This window comes from Salmo salar, chromosome 13 (assembly GCF_965601325.2).
Source record: "Salmo salar chromosome 13, fSalSal1, whole genome shotgun sequence".
NCBI classification, from domain to species: Eukaryota; Metazoa; Chordata; class Actinopteri; order Salmoniformes; family Salmonidae; genus Salmo; species Salmo salar.
In genome coordinates this window covers 96,175,341-96,200,353 of record NC_138303.1, presented here as the reverse complement: position 1 = coordinate 96,200,353, position 25,013 = coordinate 96,175,341, and the positions used below count along the sequence as shown (strand labels likewise).

General features: G+C 41.8%; 1 protein-coding gene across 2 annotated transcripts; it reads right to left on the bottom strand.

The window, feature by feature from the left end:
• Positions 1-7,544: 7,544 nt before the first annotated feature.
• On the bottom strand, positions 7,545-24,523 carry LOC106568158 (heparanase). Of its 2 annotated transcripts, XM_014138237.3 has the most exons (12): positions 24,088-24,523; positions 23,175-23,314; positions 22,704-22,832; positions 22,380-22,553; positions 20,612-20,783; positions 16,303-16,350; positions 12,658-12,751; positions 12,386-12,492; positions 11,448-11,562; positions 11,154-11,278; positions 10,716-10,868; positions 7,545-10,293 (listed from the first exon to the last, which is right to left on the bottom strand). In XM_014138237.3, exons 1-12 carry the CDS (start codon positions 24,303-24,305, stop codon positions 10,134-10,136), a joined length of 1,635 nt encoding a protein of 544 aa, XP_013993712.1. In that variant the 5' UTR covers positions 24,306-24,523; the 3' UTR covers positions 7,545-10,133. The 2 variants fall into 2 exon arrangements, with proteins under 2 accessions (XP_013993712.1, XP_013993713.1); XM_014138238.3 differs by lacking the exon at positions 16,303-16,350.
• Between the last annotated feature and the right edge of the window lie 490 nt (positions 24,524-25,013).

Here is a 25,013-nt window from a genome sequence, read left to right as displayed (position 1 = left end):
ACATCAATGCTGCAAGGCCAGGTAATAAATAGTGGAAAATGGAAATCATTTACAGGGGTAGAGTTATCCCTCGAAGGTACAATTCCAGGTGGTTCCTTGATATATGTAACCCTGCCAATATGTCCGTAAACATTCAGTCTCTCCATATCCCAGTCTGTTGTCCCCACTTGCTTCAAGATATACACAATTGTTCCTCTATCCAGGAAAGAGAAGGTAACTAAAGTAAATGACTATCGCCCGGTAGCTGTAATCATGAAGTGCTTTGAGAGGCTAGTTAAGGACCATATCACCTCCACCTTACCTGACACCCAAGAGATCCACGGGCGCGGTAGCCATTGCACTGCCCTATCCCACCTGGACAAGAGAAATACCTATGTAAAAATGCTGTTCATCGACTACAGCTCAGCCTTCAACACCATAGTGCACTCCAAGCTCATCACTAAGCTCAGGGCCCTGGGTCTGAACCCCGCCCTGTGCAACTGTGTCCTGGACATCCTGTCAGGCCGACCCCAAGTTGTGAAGGTAGGCAACAACACCTCCACCACACTGATCCTCATCACGGGGGCATGCTCAGCCCCTCCTGTACTCTCTGCTCACCTATGATTGCTTGGCCACGCACCTTTATTTGTATTTTTTCCTTTATTTATTATTATTTATTTATTTATTTTCAAAATTGTGACGGCGCCAGAGGGGAAGGCTGCCGTCTTATCTGCTCTTAACCAACCAGGCTATTTATTTATTTTTTTCTTTGTTCGTAACTTGTTTTGTACATAATGTTGCTGCTACAGTCTCTTACGACCGAAAAGAGCTTCTGGACATCAGAACTGCGATTACTCACCTCAAACTGGATAAAGAGTTCTTCTTCAATGAGTCGAACGGAAGGGATATAATACAGACGACGACCAGACCCAGATCCCCGTTATTCGCTGGAGAAGGAAACTGAGATTTTGCAGAAAGAGATCAGGGTGTCTTGTGAGGATCAGGCGACGAGTGGCTAATCTGCCCTTGCCCTCCGTCCTGCTAGCTAAAGTTCAATCGCTGGAAAATAAATGGAACAAACTGAAAGCACGTTTATCCTACCAACGAGGTATTAAAAACTGTAATATCTTATGTTTCACTGAGTCATGGCTGAACAACGACATTAAGAACATACAGCTGGCGGGTTATACACTCTATCGGCAGGACAGAACAGCAGCCTCTGGTAAGACACGGGACGGGGACCTATGCATTTATGTAAACAACAGCTGGTGCACGATATCTAAGGAAGTCTCGAGGTTTTGCTCGCCTGAGGTAGAGTATCTCACGACAAGCTGTAGACCACACTATCTACCTAGAGAGTTTTCATCTTTATTTAATATCGATTAATTATTGCAATAAGGAGGCTGGTCGACCCCCCCGCCCTTGAGTGTTGGACCGAGTAACCTAACCTATACACAAGGACTATATATATAGCTGATACTAACAATGCTCAGTCATGGTTGATTTAACCCCCCTCATGTAGACCAAGGAGCATCATACGCCACTCTGGGTTCATCCTGTTGTTATCTGCACGTGGGTTGTTGTCTTAACACCACCCTGGCTTAGTTTCCCAGATGCAAGGATGATTTTGAGACAATGAGGGATTGTTCTACTCCTAAGCTATCTCTAGTAAAGCACATCCTTGTCATAGGCATCGTAAGGATAGGACCAAGGCGCAGCGGGTAAAGTGCTCATACTTAATTTATTCGATGAAAACACTTAAACAAAATAAACAAACGATGAAAAACAGTTCCATAAGGCATCCAGGCTATACAGAAAATAACCACCCAAAAAAACACAAGTGAAACAACATCAACTAAATATGGCCTCCAATTAGAGACAACTACAACCAGCTGCCTCTAATTGGAGGTCATGCCCAAAAACCAACATAGAAATAGAAAACTAGAATTTAACCATAGATATAGAAAACATAGAACAAAACTCAAAAACACCAAAACACACAAAACAAACACCACCTGCCACGCCCTGACCATACTATAATGACAAATAACCCCTGGCTATGTTGCTGCTTTTTACGATGGACTCATCTAACATAATCTAATGATTTGCTTTTCCTGTAAAACCTTTTTGAAATCGGACGACGTGGGTCGATTCAGGAGAGGTGTATCTATAAAACAAAAACAAAAAATTATTAATTTAAAAAAATATATATATATTAAAAAAAATTATGCTAATTGGCGATATGATTTTTCGCTGGATTTTGATCCCGCTGACGGGATGAGACGCTAGTAGCCACCCTTTGCCTTGATTACAGCTTCGCACACTCTTGGCATTCTCTCAACAAGCTATATATATATATATATATATATATATATATATACACACACAATATTGAACAATCATATCCTATTTACTTTTCATACGTTCTTTGAGTGGGGCAGAAGCGATTGATGCATGCACCCGGCACCAGTAAGTTGAACTTTCTTTTCTTACCTAGCATACAGTGATGGATCAGATGTCACGTGTTGCTGCTTGACTTTGACACACAGACACTGAACAAACACAGGGTTAGTTTACCATTGTGCTTGGGATGTTTGGCACATGGGCTTGTCACAAGGGGAAAGAGGAACTGTTTGTAAAGGCTTGCACTAACCAGACTTCACGAGTCTGTCAATGAGGGATGTACTTTTCAGTCGGAACACCATAGAATATGTAAATGTGTTTTATTTTCATTCTTCAATCACAGACATTTTAATGACACATACACTACCGGTCAAAAGTTTTAGAACACCTACTCATTCAAGGGTTTTTCTTTACTTATACTATTTTCTGCACATTGGCTAACCGGGCTATCTGCACTGTGACCCGCCACCCACCACCCCCTCTTTTACATTACTGCTGCTCTCTGTTCATCATATATGCAGTCATTTTAACCATATCTAGATATACATGCTACCTCAATCAGCCCAACTAACCAGTGTCTGTATGTAGCCTCGCTACTTTCATAGCCTCGCTACTGTATATACCCTCGCTACTGTTTTTTTTCACTGTCTTTTTACTGTTGTTTTTATTTCTTTACTTACCTATTGTTCACCTAATACCTTTTTTGCACTATTGATTAGAGCCTGTAAGTAAGCATTTCACTGTAAGGTCTACACCTGTTGTATTCAGCGCACGTGACAAATAAACTTTGATTTAATTTGATTTCTACATTGTAGAATAATAGTGAAGACATCAAAACTATGAAATAACACATATGGAATCATGTAATAACCAAAAAGGTGTTAAACAAATCAAAATATATTTTATATTTGAGATTCTTCAAATAGCCACCCTTTGCCTTGATGACAGCTTTGCACACTTTTGGCATTCTCTCAACCAGCTTCATGAGGTAGTCACCTGGAATTTATTTCAATTAACAGAAATACCTTATTTACATAAGTATTCAGACCTTTTGCTATGAGACTCGACTCAAAATTGAGCTCAGGTGCATCCTGTTTCCATTGATCATCCTTGAGATATTTCTACAACTTGGAGTCCACCTGTGGTAAATTCAATTGATTGGACATGATTTGGAAAGGCACACACCTGTCTATATAAGGTCCCACAGTTGACAGTGCATGTCAGAACAAAAACCAAGCCATGAGGTCGAAAGAATTGTCCGTAGAGTTCTGAGACAGGATTGTGTCAAGGCCAAGAACCCAATGGTCACTCTGAAAGAGCTCTAGAGTTCATCTGTGGAGTTGGGAGAAACTTCCAGAAGGACAACCATATCTGCAGCACTCCACCAATCAGGCCTTTATGGTAGATTGGCCAGACAGAAGCCAGTCTTCAGTGAAAGGCAAATGACAGCCCGCTTGGAGTTTGCCAAAGGCACCATAAGAGTCATGAGAAAGATCATGAGAAACAAGGTTCTCTGGTCTGATGAAACCAAGATTGACATTTCTGGCCTGAATGCCAAGCATCACGTCTGGAGGTAACCTGGCACCATCTCTGCGGTGTAGCATGGTGGTGGCAGCATCATGCGGTGGGGATATTTTCAGCTGCAGGGACTGGGAGACTAGTCAGGATCGAAGCAAAGATGAACAGAGCAAAGGACATAGAGCTCCTTGATGAAGACATGCTCCAGAGCGCTTTGGACCTCAGACTGGAGCGAAGGTTCACCTTCCAGCAGGAGAACAACCCTAAGCTCACAGCCAAGACAACACAGGAGTGGCTTTGGGACAAGTATCTGAATGTCTTTGTCACGGGTGTCGTAGGGATTGGACCAAAACGCAGCGGGAACGTGTAAACTCATCTTCTTATTTTATTAAAGAAGGAACACAAAGAAACACGTATACAAAAACAACAAACGACACTAAACAGTCCCGTCAGGTGCATGAACACAAAACAGGAAATAACTACCCACAAATCCCATAGAAAAAATACCCCTCTTAAATAGGACCTTCAATTAGAAGCAACGAGGAGCAGCTGCTTCCAATTGAAAGTCAACCCAATAAACACCACATAGAAATAGACATACTAGAACTAACATAGAAATAAACTAACAAGAACATAGCCCAACAAACCCCGAAACACTCTAAACAAACACCCCCTGCCACACCCTGACCAAACTACAAAAACAAACAACCTCTTTTACTGGTCAGGACGTGACAGTCTTTGAGTGGCCCAGCAAGAGCCCGGACTTGAACCCGATCAAACATCTCTGGAGACCTGAAAATAGCTGTGCAGCAACGCTCCCCATCCAACCCGACTGAGCTTGAGAGGATCTGCAGAAAAGAATGGGAGAAACTCCCCAAATACAGGTGTGCCAAGCATGTAGAGTCATACCCAAGAGGACTCAATGCTGCCAAAGGTGCTTCAACAAAGTACTGATTAAAGGGTCTGAATACTTATGTAACTGTAATCAATTTTTTGGGATATATATATATATAAACTGACAAACATTTCTAAAAACCTGTTTTTGTTTTGTCATTATGGGGTATTTTGTGTAGATTTATGAGGGACAAAAAACATTTAATCAAGTTCAGAATAAGTCTGTAAAATAACAATGTGGAAAAAGTCAAGGGGCCTGAATACTTTCCGAAGGCACTGTAGCTACTATAACTAACGCGTTAGTAAACCCGCTATAATCAGTGTACAGTCAGAAGCAAGCAGTTTAGCAGTATTGCCCCGATGGCAATAAATTAATAAAACCAAAAGCTTACCTTGACTCCTTCATTTTTGGAATAAATTCATTTGTTAAACTATTGTCTTTTCTCTCTTCGAGACAACTATCCATCCTGCCCTGCCTTTCTAAAATCTTCGAAAGTCAAGTTAATAAACAGATCACCAACCAGTTCGAATCCCACCGTACCTTCTCCACTATGCAATCTGGTTTCCGAGCTGTTCATGAGTGCACTTCAGCCACGCTCAAAGTCCTAAACGATATCATAACCACCATCGATAAAAGACAGTACTGTGCAGCCGTCTTCATCGATCTGGCCAAGGCTTTCGACTCTGTCAATCACCACATTCTTATCGGCAGACTCAATAGCCTTGGCTTCTCAAATGACTGCCTCGCCTGGTTCACCAACTACTTTTCAGATAGAGTTCAATGTGTCAAATCGGAGGGCCTGTTGTCCGGACCTCTGGCAGTCTCTACGGGGATGCCACAGGGTTCAATTCTCGGACCGACTCTTTTCTCTGTATATATCAGTGATGTCGCTCTTGCTGCTGGTGATTCTCTGATCCACCTCTACACAGACGACACTATTCTGTATACTTCTGGCCCTTCTTTGGACAATGTGTTAACTAACCTCGAGACGAGCTTCAATGCCATACAACTCTCCTTCTGTGGCCTCCAACTACTTTTAAATGCAAGTAAAACTAAATGCATGCTCTTCAACCGATCCCTGCCCGCCCGTCTAGCATCACTACTCTGGATGGTTCTGACTTAGAATATGTGGACACCTACAAATACCTAGGTGTCTGGTTAGACTGTAAACTCTCCTTCCAGACTCACATTACGCATCTCCAATCCAAAATTAAATCTTGAATCATCTTCCTATTTCGCAACAAAGCATCCTTCACTCATGCTATCAAACATTCCCTCGTAAAACTGACTATCCTACCGAACCTTGACTTCGGTGATGTCATTTACAAAATAGCCTACAACACTCTACTCAGCAAATTGGATGCAGTCTATCACAGTGCCATCTGTTTTGTCACCAAAGCCCCATATACTACCCACTACTGCGACCTGTATGCTCTCGTTGGCTGGCCCTCGCTTCATATTCGTCGCCAAACCCACTGGCTCCAGGTCATTTATAAGTCTTTGCTAGGTAAAGCCCCGCCTTATCTCAGCTCACTGGTCACCATAGCAGCACCCACCCGTAGCCCGCGCTCCAGCAGGTATATTTCACTGGTCACCCCCAAAGCCAATTCCTCCTATGGCCGCCTTTCCTTCCAGTTCTCTGCTGCCAATGACTAGAATTAATTGCAAAAATCACTGAAGCTGGAGACTCATATCTCCCTCACTAACTTTAAGCATCAGCTGTCAGAGCAGCTTACAGATCATTGCACCTGTACATAGCCCACCTGTAAATAGCCCATCCAACAACCTCATCCCTATATTGTTATTTATTTATTTTTTGCTCCTTTGCACCCGTGTCTCTACTTGCACATTCATCTTCTGCACATCTATCACTCCAATGTTTAATTGCTAAATTGTAATTACTTCGCCACTACGGCCTATTTATTGCCTTACCTCCCTAATCTTACCTCATTTGCACACACTGTATATAGACATTTCTATTGTGTTATTGACTGTACGTTTGTTTATTCCATGTGTAACTCTGTGTTGTTGTTTGTGTCGCACTGCTTTGCTTTATCTTGGCCAGGTCGCAGTTGTAAATGAGAACTTGTTCTCAACTGGCCTACCTGGTTAAAGAAAGGTGAAATAAAAAAATACAAATAAAACTAATCGCCACATTTTATGCACTACAGTGCTAGCTATCTGTTTATTCATTCTCTGATCCTTTGATTGGGTGGACATGTCAGTTCATGCTGCAAGTGCTCCAATAGGTTGGAGGACATCCTCCGGAAGTTGTCATAATTAAGGGAGGGAGTGAGAACCACGCGCCTCCTAGGTTTTAAAGTCAGTGTAACCAGAGGACGACAGAAACTAGCTGTCCTCTGTCTACACCATGGTGCTACCCTACAGAGTGCTGTTGAGGCTACTGTAGACCTTCATTGCAAAACGCTGTGTTTTAATAAATTATTTGGTGACGTGAATATATTTTGTAGAGTTTTATGTGAAAAGGTTAACTTTAATGCTTTACTATTTTTATAAAATTCACTGAGGATGGTCCTCCTCTTGCTTCTCTGAGGAAACTCCACTGCTACAAGCGCATACTGATGACACAAACAGCCAAGTTTACAGCCGAGGTGGTAAGAGGCAGATAACTTTTAACACTGTAAACCTTTTTAAGTGTACGATATAAAGATTACTTTTGTGGACAATTTGGAGCATCCGCAGGTCAGGTGTACAGCAGGCTAGATAAACCCAGTACCACACTTACAGGCTGTGTGCTAACCTCTGTTTATTGTTTGACAATAAGTAATGTGAATACCCCTAATATTTAATGTCTGCGATTCTTTTTAGGTGAAATAGATGTTCCAGTCATCTACCACGACCCAGCAGGAAACATGGACTATAAAATACCTGTTACATCATCACACACAAGGAGGAACAGGAGGAGTAAAGGATCTGTCAGCGTCATATCAACGTCCATGTTAGTGTTGTCAGACAGGGGCTGGTGGTACTACTGACTGTTCTGTGTATAAAGTCTGCATTAATGACCCTCACTGATTCAAATTAAGTTAAATAATGGTATTAAGAGAATATTAAACAAAGAATATGAAACGTCACAGAATGACACGCTTTGAATTCATTACTGCATTTTCACAATTCAACTATTAAGTGTAAACAGAATGTAAACAAGTTGTGTTTAGTCTCAGAGTTTTGGCATCAAATATCAAACATAAATGTCCATTAATTATTGCCTAAAAAACATTGGAATATATGGAATATATAATATATACAGTTGATGTCGGAAGTTTACATACATTTAAACTCAGTTTTCACAATTCCTGACATTTAATCCTAGTAAAGATTCCCTGTCTTAGGTCAGTTAGGATCACCACTTTAGTTTAAGAATGTGAAATGTCAGAATAATAGTAGAGTTTGATTTATTTCAGCTTTTATTTATTTCATCACATTCCCAGTGGATCAGAAGTTTACATACACTCAATCAGTAATTGGTAGCATTGCCTTGAAATTGTTTAACTTGGGTCAAACGTTTCAGGTAGCCTTCCACAAGCTTCCCACAATAAGTTGGGTGAATTTTGGCCCATTCCTCCTGACAGAGCTGGTGTGACTGAGTCAGGTTTGTAGGCCTCCTTGCTCGCACATGCTTTTTGGGTTCTGCCCACAATTTTTCTATGGGATTGAGGTCAGGGCTTTGTGATGGCCACTCCAATACCTTAACTTTGTTGTCCTTAAGCCATTTTGCCACAACTTTGGAAGTATGCTTGGGGTCATTGTCCATTTTGAAGACCCATTTGCAACCAAACTTTAACTTCCTGACTGATGTCTTGAGATGTTGCTTCAATATATCCACACCATTTTCCTTCCTTCAATGCCATCTATTTTGTGAAGTGCACCAGTCCCTCCTGCAGCAAAGCACCCCCACAACATGATGCTGCCACCCCCGTGCTTCACGGTTGGGATAGTGTTCTTCGGCTTGCAAGCCTCCCCCTTTTTCCTCCAAACAAAACGTAGGTCATTATGGACCAACAGTTCTATTTTTGTTTCATCAGACCAGAGGACATTTCTCCAAAAAGTACAATCTTTGTCCTCATGTGCAGTTGCAAACTGTAGTCTGGCTTTTTTGTGGCGGTTTTGGAGCAGTGGCTTCTTCCTTGCTGATCGGCCTTTCAGGTTATGTCGATATAGGACTCGTTTTTACTGTGGATAGAGATACTTTTGTACCCTCTTACTCCAGCATCTTCACAAGGTCCTTTGCTATTGATCTGGGATTGATTTGCCTTTTTTGCATCAAAGTACGTTCCTCTCTAGGAGACAGAACGCGGCTCCTTCCTGAGCGGTATGACGGCTGCGTGGTCCCATGGTGTTTATACTTGCATACTATTGTTTGTACAGATGAACGTGGTACCTTCAGGTGTTTGGAAATTGCTCCCAATTTTTTTCTGAGATCTTGGCTGATTTATTTTGATTTTCCCATGATGTCAAGCAAAGATGCACTGAGTTTGAAGGTAGGCCTTGAAATACATCCACAGGTACAACTCCAATTGACTCAAATTATGTCAATTAGTCTATCAGAAGCTTCTAAAGCCATGACATATTTTCTGGAATTTTCCAAGCCGTTTAAAGGCACAGTCAATTTAGTGTATGTAAACTTCTGAACCACTGGAATTGTGATACAGTGATTTATAAGTGAAATCATCTGTCTGTAAACAATTGTTGGAAAAATTACTTGTGTCATGCACAAAGTAGATGTCCGAACCGACTTGCCAAAACTATAGTTTGTTAACAAGAAATTTGAGGAGTGGTTGAAAAACGAGTTTTAATGACTCTAACCTAAGTGTATGTAAACTTCTGACTTCAACTGTATATATATATATATAGTACCAGTCAAAAGTTTGGACACACCTACTCATTCAAGGGTTTTTCTTTATATTTACTATTTTCTACATTGTAGAATAAAAGTGAAGACATCAAAACTATGAAATAACTCATACGGATTAATGTTGTAACCCAACAAAAAGTGTTAAACAAATGAAAATATATTTTATATTTGAGAATCTTCAAAGTAGCCACACTTTGTCTTGATGACAGCTTTGCACACTCTTGGCATTCTCTCAACCAGCTTCACCTGCAATGCTTTTTCAATAGTCTTGAAGGAACGTTTGACTGGTCCTGTAGCTGAAAACAAAGTTATTAAAAAATATATATATTGAATCCTTTCACCACATTCACCTGGTTAACATTCTTCGGCAAAAACATACAGCTGTGTTTAGAGTAATAGTCAAGTGTTTCCTTCTTAGTCAAGACAGTGAATATACATCCAAGTCCTCCTCTCCAGTTGGGGTCATCGGCAGGCCAGTGCCTGGGCCTCGCTGAGGAGATAGAAGGCAAAGGAATAACCAGGGAGTCTGAGATGTTCTCCTGCAGCAAGAGGAGTTCCCTGGAGCGATGGAAGAGTTCGGTCATCCACCATCTTCAACACCTCTCCGTTGAGTTTCACAGACCTGGAGATCACAGCACACATCCTTTCTATAGTTTTTTAGCACGGTATTGTTTACACTGACAATGTTACAAGGCAAGACAAAAGCAGAAATAGGTAACACTTCCTTGTACAGGGTTCCCGAGTGGCGCAGCGGTCTAAGGCACTGCATCTCAGTGCAAGAGGCATTGCTAAAGTCCCTGGTTCAATTCCAGGCTGTATCACATCCGGCCGTGATTGGGAGTCCCATAGGGCTGCACATAATTGGCCCAGCGTTGTCCGGGTTGGGCCGTCATTGTAAATAAGAAATAACTGACTTGCCTAATTAAATAAAAGTTCAATAAAAATAAAAATTGCAATAATAATAAAAAGACAGCAAAAAGGTTCAAGCAACAAACTTAAGGTTAGTGGCCCCATTGATGGGAATAAAGATAAATGGTAGCCTACTTCGAGTAGAGTCCCTCCTCGCCAGGCTGTTCAGACTGAAGAACGAAGGCCTCTACAGTGCTGTTAGAGACCATGGCAGGCACAGCGATCCTCACAGGGCTCTTACTCAGGTTCAGAGCAAACAATGTGACTGCTCCACTTTTGTAGCTTGTACTGGAGAAGAGAGGAAGAGAAAATTGAGGGACAGGCTGGATGGTTGTCTCACAAACACAAGTTGTCTCACATCTTAAAGCTGGAATGCATAATTGGTGAAACTCCCACGTCCGTTTGAGACACTACAACCAGGAAGTTACTGAAAACAGCGAACACTTTGTCACATTGCACGCGTTATAGAACAGCAGAATGTGCTGCAATATTTTTTACCACGCTGCCTGAGGTGGATTTACCTGTTTCGCCTAATGCAGATTCCATCTTTAATACAGCTAGATTGTGAAATACCTTTTCTTGTTAGTGCAGTGTAGGTAGACCCGTACTCTTTTCGTCTTTCCCAAAATGGAAAAGGCTTCTATACTCAGCACCTCTGGTCCAACAAGCCTCTTGTACAGAACTGATAGCCAGTAATCCTGCCAAAGTGATACAAATATAAACCAGAGAATTTACTATATATAAAGAAATTGAATATTCCTAGAATAGACACTCTTTTTTTCATTTTAAAAAATACTTAATTGGATCATTGCCGTTTTTTTCAGGAATTCAAAAGACATGAGGAGAATAAACAAGAATTTATCTTACAGGAAGTGGATTGAGGTTATCATCTACCAGGTGGTAAGTCCCAGATCCAATCAAAACCTGCCTGATTACAACATCTAAGCCAAGCTTTGCACCAAGGCCCAGTTTATCCAGCCACCTGTAATCATTAAAGAGTTATTTTACACCACAAATACAGTACTGCAGGGGTAGGCCACCCTGGTCCTGGAGTGCCGCAGGCACGTCATGTTTTTGATTTAAACAACCAGGAGGACCAGGTGTGTTGAATTTAGGGAATCACTGAACTGATCAATTAGCTCAGTTGGTCAGGTGTGGTGCCTAGTTGGAACAAAACCCTGCAGTACCTGCAGCATTCCAGGAACAGGGTTGCCTACCCCTGCAGTACTGTTTCAAGATAAAATAAAGTTTTTGGGGACAATAATGAGATGCAGCCACATATCATCTGATCTAGAAACAATCAACCGTATTCAGGCTCAATGAGAATTACATTAGATGTAATCCCTTGTAAGAAAATACTTCCCTCACACTGGATTAAGTCAATGTTGGATACATCATTGGACACGCATTTTTGTGACATTCCTTTAAAATAATTTGGCACGCGAGACCACTATTGTAAGTCTTCCTGGAACAGGGCATGGTTGAAAGATTGATCATGAGATGCAGGCTGACAGGTGACCTGTAAATTCAATGATATCCACGTTCCCAAATAGCAGAGATTGCCTTCCATGAGAGTAGACTAACATAATTGACTCAACTGCTGCTAGTGCACTGAGCGTGCAAAGCTAGGCTGTCTATAGTCTCTCTTCCCACAGTGGAGCGCCATGAATCCGGCCAGCATGAGTAGGCTGCCTGTTACAACATCCAGACTCAGTCAGACTAAAATTATCACTCCGGCTCACATGGTATCAGGGTATGATTCTGAATGGGGCTATCTTTCTGTCCTCACAGACACACACACTCACATGAATCCAGCGACAAATGTGTCAGACAGCCCCTCAGCCCCGCCTCCATAGGCAGAACTAGTCTCTCCAAGCCACACCTTCTTCCCAGGGGATGCCAGATCAACAGTCTGAAGATACAAAACACAGGACAACCAGTTAATTGCCTTTACTGAAATATAAAACATACACATTTTTATTTCCTGTGAAATTGCCGTGCACTGGCACTCATCTATAAAATGAAAAATATCTTATATACTATGATTAGACACGTATTCCCACATCTTTTCCATTACCTCCATGACTTCATGTGTTTTCAGGGCTAAAGTGTTTAGCACCTCAGGATCTAGGAAATCGTTTAAAGATGTGTGTCTTCCGTTGACATAGTAACTAATAAAAATACAGAGTAGTCGATTAAAGATCAGTTCTTCAAATCAAAGTGACATGACAGAAACATTCAGTACCAGTCCAAAATTTGGACACACCTACTCATTCAAGGGTTTTTCTTTATTTTTGTTATATTTTCTACATTGTAGAATAATAGTGAAGACATCAAAACTATGAAATAACACACATGGAATCAAGTAGCAACCAAAAACAAAAATGTTAAATAAAAATATATTTTATATTTGAGATTCTTCATAGTAGCCAACCTTTGCCTTGATGACAGCTTTGCACACTCTTGGTATTCTCTCAACCAGCTTTATGAGGTAGTCACCTGGAATGCATTTCAATGAACATGTGTGCCTTGTTGACATTTACTTTGTGGAATTTATTTCCTTCTTAATGCGTTTGAGCCAATCTTTTGTGTTGTGACAAGGTAGGGGTGGTATACTGAAGATAGCCCTATTTGGTAAAAGACCAAGTCCATATTATGGCAAGAACAGTTCAAAAGAGCAAAGAGAAACGACAGTAAAATCGAATCGAATTTTATTCGTCACATACACATGGATAGCAGATGTTAATGCGAGTGTAGCGAAATGCTTGTGCTTCTAGTTCCGACCATGCAGTAGTATCTAACCTAACAATTTCACAACTACCTTATACACACACACACACACACACACACACACACACACACACACACACACGTGTAAAGGAATGAATAAGAATATGTACATAAAAATATATGAATGAGCGATGGCCGAACGGCATAGGCAAGATGCAGTAGATGGTATAGAGTACAGTATATACATATGAGATGAGTAATGTAGGGTATGTAAACATTATGTAAAGTGAAATTGTTTAAAGTGGCTAGTGATACATCTATTACATCCATTTTTCATTGTTAAAAGTGGCTAGAGATGAGTCAGTATGTTGGCAGCAGCCACTCAATGTTAGTGATGGCTGTTTAACAGTCTGATGGCCTTGAGATAGAAGCTGTTTTTCAGTCTCTCAGTCCCAGCTTTGATGCACCTGTACTGACCTCGCCTTCTGGATGGAAGCGGGGTGAACAGGTAGTGGCTCGGGTGGTTGGTGTCCTTGATGATTTTTTTGGCCTTCCTGTGACATCAGGTGGTGTAGGTGTCCTGGAGGGCAGGTAGTTTGCCCCCGGTGATGCGTTGTGCAGACCTCACTACCCTCTGGAGAGCCTTACGGTTGTGGGCGGAGCAGTTGCCGTACCAGGCGGTGATGCAGCCTGATAGGATGCTCTCGATTGTGCATCTGTAAAAGTTTGAGTGTTTTTGGTGACAAGCCAAATTTCTTCAGCCTCCTGAGGTTGACAAGGCGCTGCTGCGCCTTCTTCACCACGCTGTCTGTGTGGGTGGACCATTTCAGTTTGTCCATGATGTGTACGCTGAGGAATTTAAAACTTTCCATCTTCACTACTGTCCCGTCGATGTGGATAGGGGGCTGCTCCCTCTGCTGTTTCCTGAAGTCCACGATCATCTCCTGTTTTTTGTTGACATTGAGTGTGAGGTTATTTTCCTGACACCACACTCCTGAGGGCCCTCACCTCCTCCCAGAAGGCCGTCTCGTCGTTGTTGGTAATCAAGCCTACCACTGTAGTGTCATCTGCAAACTTGATGATTGAGTTGGAGGCGTGCATGGCCACGCAGTCATGGGTGAACAGAGAGTACAGGAGGGGGCTGAGAACGCACCCTTGTGGGGCCCCAGTGTTGAGTATCAGCGGGGTGGAGATGTTACCTACCCTCACCACCTGGGGGCGGCCCGTCAGGAAGTCCAGGACCCAGTAGCACAGGTCGGGGTCGAGACCCAGCTTAATGACGAGTTTGGAGGGTACTATGGTGTTAAATGCTGAGCTGTAGTCGATGAACAGCATTCTTACATAGGTATTCCTCTTGTCCAGATGGGTTAGGGCAATGTGATTGCGATTGCGTCGTCTGTGGACCTATTGGGGCGGTAAGCAAATTGGAGTGGGACTAGGGTGGAGGTGATATGGTCCTTGACTAGTCTCTCAAAGCACTTCATGTTGACGGAAGTGAGTGCTACGGAGCGATAGTCATTTAGCTCAGTTACCTTCACTTTCTTGGGAACAGGAACAATGGTGGCCCTCTTGAAGCATGTGGGAACAGCAGACTGGGATAAGGATTGATTGAATATGTCCATCATTACTTTAAGACATGAAGGTCAGTCAATACGGAACATCTCAAGAACTTTGAACGTTTCTTCAAGTGCAGTCGCAAAAACCATCAAGCACTATGATGAAACTGGCTCTTATGAGGACCGCCACAGGAAAGTTCATTAGAGTTAACAGACTCAAAAATTGCAGCCTAAATAAATGCTTCAGAGTTCAAGTAACAGACAGATCTCTACATCAACTGCTCAGAGAAGACTGCATTATTCAGGCCTTCGTGGTCGAATTGCTGCAAAGAAACCACTACTAAAGGACACCAATAAGAAGAAGATACTTTTTGTGGCCAAGAAACATGAGCAATGGACATTAGACCGGTGGAAATCTGTCCTTTGGTCTGATGAGTCCATATTTGAGAATTTTTGTTCTAACCGCCGTGTCTTTGTGAGACGCAGTGTCGGTAAACGGATGTTCTCCGCATGTGTGGTTCCCACCGTGAAGCATGGAGGTGATGGTGTTTTGCTGGTGACACGGTCTGTGATTTATTTTCAATTCAAGACACACTTAATCAGCATGGCACCTACAGCATTCTGCAGCGGTACGCCATCCCACCTGGTTTTCGCTTAGTGGGACTATCATTTGTTTTTCAACAGGACAATGACACAACACACCTACAGGCTGTGTAAGGGCTATTTGACCAAGAAGGAGAGTGATGGAGTGCTGCATCAGATGACCTGGCCTCCACAATCAACTGACCTCAACCCAATTGAGAAGGTTTGGGATGAGTTAGACCGCAGAGTGAAGGAAAAGCAGCCAACGAGTGCTCAGCATATGTGGGAACTCCATCAAGACTGTTGGAACAGCATTCCAGGTGAAGCTGGTTTAAAAGAATGCCAAGAGTGTGCAAAGCTGTCATCAAGGCAAAGGGTGGCTACTTTGAAGAATCTCAAATATATTTTTATTTGTTTAACATTTTTTTTGGTTACTACATGATTCCATGTGTTATTTCATAGTTTAGGTGTCTTCACTATTATTCTACAATGTAGAAAATAGTAAAAATAAAGAAAAACCCTTGAATGAGTAGGTGTGTTCAAACTTTTGACTGGTGCTGTATATGTATCATTAAAATGTCTGGAATTAAACAATGAAAATAAACCTTTACATATTCTATGATGTTCCAACTGAAAAGTACATCCCTCATTGACAGACTCGTGAAGTCTGGTTAGTGCAAGCCTTTACAAACAGTTCCTCTTTCCCCTTGTGACAACCCCACGTGCCCAACCTTCCACGCACACTAATAAACTAACCCTGTGTTTGTTCAGTGTCTGTGTCAAAGTGAAAAGCAGCAACATGTGACATCTGATCCATCACTGTGTGCCAGGTGAGGACAGACAGTTCAACTTACTGGTGCCAGGTGCATGCGTCAATTGCTTCTGCCCCACTTTCCAAGAACCTATGAAAAGTAAATAGGGTATGATTGTTCAATATTTTTTATATACAGCTCTGGAAAAACTTGAGACCACTGCAAAAGTATCAGTTTCTCTGGTTTTACTATTTATAGGTATGTGTTGGGGTAAAATGAACATTTATGTTTTATTCTATAAACTAGTGACATCATTTCTACCAAATAAAAATAGTCATTTAGAGCATTGCTGTTATTTTGACCAGTTGTCATTTTCTGCAAATAAATGCTCTAAATGACAATATTTTTATTTGGAATTTGGGAGAAATGTTGTCAGTAGTTTATAGAATAAAACAAAACAAAAAATAATTTTACCCAAACAAATACCTATAAAATAGTAAAACCAGAGAAACTGACAATTTTGATATATCAGTCAAAAGTTTGAACACACCTAGTTATTCAAGGGTTTTTCTTATTTTTTTTTTTTACTATTTTCTACATTGTAGAATAATAGTTAAGACATAAAAACTATGAAATAACACATATGGAAACATGTAAAAATCAAAAAAGTGTTAAACAAATCAAAATATATTTTATATTTGTCACGTCCTGACCATAGTAAGATGTTATTTTCTATGGTAGAGTTGGTCAGGGCGTGACAGGAGGTGTTTTGTGTTTTTCTATGTTTAGTTCTAGTTTTCTATTTCTATGTTGTTTTTTGTGATGATCTCCAATTAGAGGCAGCTGGTCCTCATTGTCTCTAATTGGAGATCATATTTAAGTAGGGGTTTTTTCCACCTGTGTTTGTGGTTAGTTGTATTCTGTTTAGTCTATGTACCTCACAGAACTGTGAGCTGATCGTTTTCTGTTTGTTATTTTTTCCTTTAGTATTTTGAGTTATAATAAATATCATCATGAGAAATCATGGAAAGGAATGGACCTGGGAAGAAATTCTGGACGGAAAAGGACCCTGGTGTCAGGCTGGAGTCAGGGAGTATTGCCGCCCAAGGGAGATTGAGGCAGCAAAAGCGGAGCGGCGTTATTATGAGGTGCTGTACCAACCACGAGGCAAGTGTAGGTTTGAAATGTTGCTTGTCGGTATGTTATTTCTGCTTCCTAATTCACCGCAGCAGAGAGTTGTGCTGGGAGAAGGTTGTCAAAAGCAGTCATAATCACAGAATTCATGACGTGTCGAATCACAGCACTCACAGCCCTGAGCCTTCCCTGTGGCTCAGTTGGTAGAGCATGGTGTTTGCAACGCCAGGGTTGTGGGTTCGATTCCCACGGGGGGCCAGTACGAAGAAAAAAATAATATATATATTAAATGTATGCATTCACTACTGTAAGTCGCTCTGGATAAGAGCGTCTGCTAAATGACTAAAATGTAAATGTAAAAGTGCGAGAGACAGCCCCCCCCCCAGGGCACACGGGTAGATTGGCAGAGTCAGGTTGGAGACCTGAGCCAACTCCCCGTGCTTACCGTGGGGGGCGAGTGATCGAGCAAGCACCGTGTTATGCGGGGATGCGCATTGTGTCGCCAGTGCGCAGCTACAGCCCGGTGCGCTCGGTGCAAGCTTCCCACAGTTGCCGTGCTAGAGTTGGCATTCAGCCAGGAAGGAGTGTGCCTGCTCAGTGTTCCTGGTCTCCGGTGCGTCTCTTCGGCCCAGGTACCCCCAGTTCACCAACACAAACCTGTGCGACCTGTTACAACACCCCGCGCTTGCCGGGCTACGGGGGTTATCCAGCCAGGACAGGTTGTACCAGCCATAAGCTCCAGACCTCCAGTGCGCCTCCACGGCCCAGTATACCCTGTGCCTGCTCTGCGCACCCGGCCTCCAGGATAAGGTTATGTGGACTGCACTAGAGCCGCCATAAACTGTAGTTACCCACCCTAACCTCCCTTTTTCGTTTTTGTTTATTAGTAGCATTCGGAGTCTGCACCTTTGGGAGGGTACTGTAACGTCCTGACCATAGTAAGATGGTATTTTCTATGGTAGAATTGGTCAGGGCGTGACAGGGGGTGTTGTGTTTTTCTATGTTTAGTTATAGTTTTCAATGTTGTTTTTTGGGATCTCCAGTTAGAGGCAGCTGGTCCTCATTGTCTCTAATTGGAGATCATATTTAAGTAGGGGTTTTTCCACCTGTGTTTGTGGGTAGTTGTATTCTGTTTAGTCTATGTACCTGACAGAAGTGTGAGCTGATCATTTTCTGTTTTATTGAGTTATAATAAATATGAGAAATCAACACGCTGCGCTTTGGTACCCTCTTTACAACAGTCGTTACAATATTTCAGATTCTTCAAAGTAGCCACCCTTTGCTTTGATGACAGCTTTGCACACGCTTGGCATTCTCTCAACCAGCGTCACCTGGAATGCTTTTCCAACAGTCTTGAAGGAGTTCCCAAATATGCTGAGCACTTGTTGGCTGCTTTCCTTCGCTCTGCGGTACAACTCATCCCAAACCATCTCAATTGGGTAGAGGTCGGTTGATTGTGCAGGCCAGGTCATCTGATGCAGCACTCCATCACTTTCCTTCTTGGTCAAACAGCCTTTACAAAGCCTGGAGGTGTGTTGGGTCATTGTCCTGTTGAAAAACAAATGATAGTCCCACTAAGCGCAAACCAGGTGGAATGGTGTATCGGTGCAGAATGATGTGGGAGCCATGCTGGTTAAGTATGCTTTGAATTAGAAACAAATCACAAACAGTGTCACCAGCAAAGCACCATCACACCTCCTCCTCCATGTTTCACGGTGGGAACCACACATGCAGAGATCATCATTATCTCACAAAGACACGGCGGTTAGAACCAAAAATATCAAATTTGGAGTCATCAGACCAAAGGACATATTTCCACCGGTCTAATGATCATTACTCGTGTTTCTTGGGGTCCTTTAGTTGTGGTTTCTTTGCAGCAATTTTACCATTGAGGCCTGATTCACGCACTCTCCTCTGAACAGTTGATGTTGAGATCGGTCTGTTACTTGAACTCTGAAGGATTTATTTGGGCTGCAATCTGAGGTGCAGTTAACTCTAATGAACTTGTCCTCTGCAGCAGAGGTACCTCTGGGTCTTCCTTTCCTGTGGCGGTCCTTATGAGAGCCAGTTTCATCATAGCGCTTCATGGGTTTTGCGACTGCACTTGAAGAAACTTTCAAAGTTCTTGAAATTGTCCAGATTGACTGACCTTCATGTCTTAAAGTAATGATGGACTGTTGTTTCTCTTTGCTTATTTGAGCTGTTCTTTCCATAATATGGACTTGATCTTTACCAAAAAAGGCTATCTTCTGTATACGACCCCCTAAGTGCTCAAAACTGATTGGCACAAACACATTAAGAAGGAAAGAAATTCCACAAAATTAAATTTTAACAAAGGCATTCCAGGTGACTACCTCATGAAACTGGTTGAGAATGCCAAGAGTGTGCAAAGCTGTCATCAAGGCAAAGGGGGGCTACTTTGAAGAATCTCAAATGTAAAATATATTTTGATTTGTTTAACACTTAGGTTACTACATGATTCCATGTGTTATTACATTGATTTGATGTCTTCACTATTATTCTATAATGTAGAAAATAGTAAAAATAACGAAAAACCTTGGAATGAGTAGGTGTGTCCACACTTTTGACTGGTACTGTGTGTATATATAAATAAAATCCCACATGATTGGTGGTTGTGTGAGAATAATCTAATGACCCAACGTTAACCAGACCTGAGACCACTGGAGACACACTGGAGGGGTGATAGTTTGTCCTATACATTTGTAAAAAAATAAAGGAGTTTTCCCAATAGGGAAAAGACACTGGAAATGTTTGATTTACTTTGTGCTGTTGAGATGAGAGATTAATGAGTTGGTGTTATTAACAGTTTAGGTTTGAACCACAGTCTTTGGTATCAACATGCCAGAGGAAAATGAGAGAAGCAGTAACACAACTCTGACCATATTGTATAATATGGCTGTGAAAAGACAGAAAACGCCCATAAACTGGACAAACCAGTCTAAATCAAGTGGCCTATTATTCAGGGATTAGTCTCCTACTGCATTGGCAGTGATATTTAACCATGAATATAGACAAGTATGCACGTCATGTCGTAATTCAATTGTAGAATATCCTTTTAATTAATAATAATTCATAGTTTCTTTGCCTTAGTCGTTTTCCAGTTAGCAACGACTCTTTCATGTTTGGGAAAATATGTTTCTTACTTTGACCGAGGAGACTTCCAATACTATTGCTTTAGCTAGTACACCAGCATGTCAAATATGACTATATTGGGGCTACCTTATGTATAGGCTACATAAAAGGGACAAACTCTCACCCCTCCAGTAAGTCTCTCCGGTGCTCTCGGGGTTGGCTAATGTCTGGTCCATAGAGTCCAGTGTCATGGTAAAGTTTGGATTCCCGCAGAATCCTGCGGAGTTGAATGAAGTCTTGGCCCAGCTGGTATCCGTTCACCCGGATCCCTGCCTTCTTCTCATAACTGTTGGGCTCTGATATGAATGGAGACAGGATTTTTAGAGGACCAGAATGGACATAAGTCAGACTTTTTTATGTTATCCTTGAGGAGTTGTAATATGTGTTGCCATTGCATTGGTGTGAAGCTGACAAACTCAGCAAAAAAAGAAACGTCCCTTATTCAGGACCCTGTCTTTCAAAGATAATTCGTAAAAATCCAAATAACTTCACAGATCCTCATTGTAAAGGGTTTAAACACTGCTTCCCATGCTTGTTCAATGAACCATAAACGACACTAACAGCTTACAGACGGTATGCAATTAAGGTCACAGTTATGAAAACTTAGGACACTAAAGAGGCCTTTCTACTGACTCTGAAAAACCCCAAAAGAAAAATGCCCAGGGTCCCTGCTTATCTGCGTGAATGTGCCTTAGGCATGCTGCAAGGAGGCATGAGTACTGCAGATGTGGCCAGGGCAATAAATTGCAATGTCCGTACTGTGAGACGCCTAAGACAGCGCTACAGGTAGACAGGACGGACAGCTGATCATCCTCGCAGTGGCAGACCACGTGTAACAACACCTGCCCAGGATTAGTACATCCGAACATCACACCTGTGGGACAGGTACAGGATGGCAACAACTGCCAGAGTTATACCAGGAACACACAATCCCACCATCAGTGCTCAGACTGTCCGCAATAGGCTGAGAGAGGCTGGACTCAGGGCTTGTAGGCCTGTTGTAAGGCAGGTCCTCACCAGACATCACTGGCAACAATGTCGCCTATGGGTACAAACCCACCGTCGCTGGACCAGACAGGACTGGCAAAAAGTGCTCTTCACTGACGAGTCACGGTTTTGTCTCACCAGGGGTGATGGTTGGATTTGCGTTTATCGAAGGAATGAGCGTTACACCGAGGCCTTTACTCTGGAGTGGGATTGATTTGGAGGTGGAGGGTGTGTCACAGCATCGTCGGACTGAGCTTGTTGTCATTGCAGGCAATCTCAACGCTGTGCGTTACAGGGAAGACATCCACCTCCCTCATGTGGTACCCTCCTGCAGGCTCATCCTGACATGACCCTCCAGCATGACAATGCCACCAGCCATACTGCTCGTTCTGCACATGATTTCCTGCAAGACAGGAATGTCAGTGTCCTGCCATGGCCAGCGAAGAGCCCGGATCTTAATCCCATTGAGTACTTCTGGGACCTTTTGGATCGGAAGATTAGGGCTAGGGCCATTCCCCCCAGAAATGTCTGTGAACTTGCAGATGCCTTGGTGGAAGAGTGGGGTAACATCTCACAGCAAGTACAGGCAAATCTGGTGCAGTCCATGAGGAGGAGATGCACTGCAGTACTTAATGCAGCTGGTGGCCACACCAATCCTGAGTGTTACTTTTGATTTTGACCACCTCCTTTGTTCAGGGAAAAATGTATCAATTTCTGTTAGTCACATGTCTGTGGAACTTGTTCAGTTTATGTCCCAGTCGTTGAATCTTATGTTCATACAAATATTTACACATTAAGTTTGCTGAAAATAAAACGCCGTTAACAGTGAGAGGACGTTACTTTTTTTGCTTAGTTTATTTAATTGTTTAGTCAATTCAATCAATGAACCAAACTGCAATAGTTACCATTGCCCAGCTCCCAGGCCATGCTGTACTGTTTGGATTCACAGTACTGTATGAGGGTCCTGGCATTGCTGCTGTCCCAGGAGTTGCCAGTGGTCCTGAGCAGCTCGTTGAGCCCAAAGATAAGATCTAATCCAGAACAGTTTGTAAAAGAGTACAGTAGATCCACTGCATACTCTGTCAGGGAAAAAACATATTTTAAATGTTGTTTTCTTCTTCTTTCAGACTATTTGCTCAAGGGAAAATGGGTGGTTAGCTAAACAAGAGTCAAGTCTATTGTGAGCTAGACTGATGCTGCCTGCATGACAACCATTGCTCATACAGTACCTGTGAACTTTACACTCCGGTACTTCCTCTGCAAGTCCTCTTTCTGGAGAAGTACTTCCTGTAAAGCCCATTCCTGCTTCAGCCTCTCCTCCAGTATTGGGGGCAGCTCCAGCCTTTCACAGAGATCATCTGACAGTAGAATAGAAAGCAGGAATCAGAAACCAAGTGGCTATGAGTCACTCAGAAGCTGATGACCTAAGATTTACCTCAAACGCATGATATTGTTTGAGATCTGCCTGGTCTACTGTGTGCATTCAAGCTGACTGTGTGTGAATCAACATACTGTTCCTTCTCAGTGTCATTAATGCAAAACAGGAATTGTGCTGTGGATGTGAGTGACCACAATCAAACCACACACACACACACACACACACACATCACAAGAGCTGCTGGTGAAATATATGAAACGACTCTCTGTGGTAATATGACTAGTAAGCAGTTGAAATGTGTGACAATGTATGCCATATTTACCTGCATCAAAAACATAGTTTTTGTGATACTCATTTGAATGTAAAAATGCAGGGTTGAAGGTCATGAAATCTTGTCTTGTCCCTCCAAATCTTAGAAATGCTGGGGATAAAGCTTTAGCCAATGTCCTCAGCTTTGGAGACCTGGTGGATTTAGTTGAGAATGTATGCAGTTTTGGAAGATTAAGTTGAGCTGGAGTGTATTCATTAGTCAGATTTCAATGCAAAATGTTCTCCGTTGCAAAACGTTTACTTCAAATGGGAACTTCAAAAGTTTGTCTTGTTTTGCACGCTTTGTACAAAATAATAAAATGTAGTACTACAGGATATTTCTTAACGTAGCTCTTTATTAGCTAGCTACAACTGGCATGTTCACTTATCTCCAAACATGATCAACTGACCATGACCTAACCATCTGGGTGGACTTAACCAATCATAGCACAGTATGATACGGCGGTAAAATGCATCCAATTATAATTCAGTATGTTTACACATATGAATATTACAGTTTCTCTTGGGCACATTCAGCTCGTTCTGTTTGGTGGTTCCTAGAGTAAACTGTTTTGTGTGTTGCGAAACGTTTTGCAACAGAATCTAATGAATACACCCCTGGGGTGTAATCATTAGTCCAAACAGTTGTTTCGCAACTAAAACAAGTTTCTGTTGGAAATTCAGGTAGGTCTCTCCCCATTTCGTTCCATTTGCTTCTGTTTAAAAAACATTTTACAACATTATAGGCGTAATGAATACGCCAGACGTCTCTCTGAACTGTTTGTTTCTCCAGAGAGAAAATATGTATAGAACCTGACTGATTCTAATCTAGTGGTAGTCTGCTGGTTTCAAAAAAAAAATTGACTGAAGGCAATCGTTTTATAAAACAAATACATGTAAATTGTGCTAAAAGTAGTAATACTCACGTTAAAAGGTACATGAACTTCTCTTCAGCGACGAGACTCGCATCTATGGCCACAGACAAAAAACGTTCGTTCACTCTCTTGAGTACTCGAGAAAGGTCTACATTCAGATTTACAGACTCAAAATTCACCTCATCCCTCGCAGACCTGACACTTGCTCCGACATAATATCCATGAGATAGAATAGATATCACAAATGCCAAGATTAATATGTCTGACATGATAAGGCTAGACCGACAGTTCAAATATTATTGTAGTGTATTCACTATAAGACAATTGTAACCCAAATCTACTGATGCTTTCTATATTCCCTCACTATCCCAATAAATGCGTCGATATGTGTAAATCCATCATCGTCATTAGTAAATTCGTATGCAGTTATGCTCAGACTCAATTGTGTGAGTGAACTGAGTTTCCTGGTTCACAAAATACCTTGGTCTATGGAGGGTGATCAGTGTCAGTTTGAAAATGCAATGCTAAATAAGAACGTGAAAATGATAAATGCATTTGTTTTTCTTAACAGTGCGCATGATTCATGCCACAATGAAATTGCAATGTTAAAATAAAAATCTAAAATGGCTCATTGAAAATTCTATTTTAGAATAGTAAACAGAAAATGAATGGCAAATTGTTATCGGTGCACTACACAGACATCACTGCGCCATTTCCTGTATGCAAAAATTCAAATGTTCAGTTTGTGACAAAACAAGCAAGTATAATGTAGAGAATCCTTGTACCATCTAAACCTCTGTGAACTATATCATCTAACAATTTCACAACATATACCCAATATACACAAATCTAAAGTAAAGGAATGGAATTAAGAATATATAAATATTTGGACAAGCAATGTCAGAGCAGCATAGACTAAGATACAGTAGAAACGTATAGAATGCAGTATATCCATATGAGATGAGTAATGCAAGATA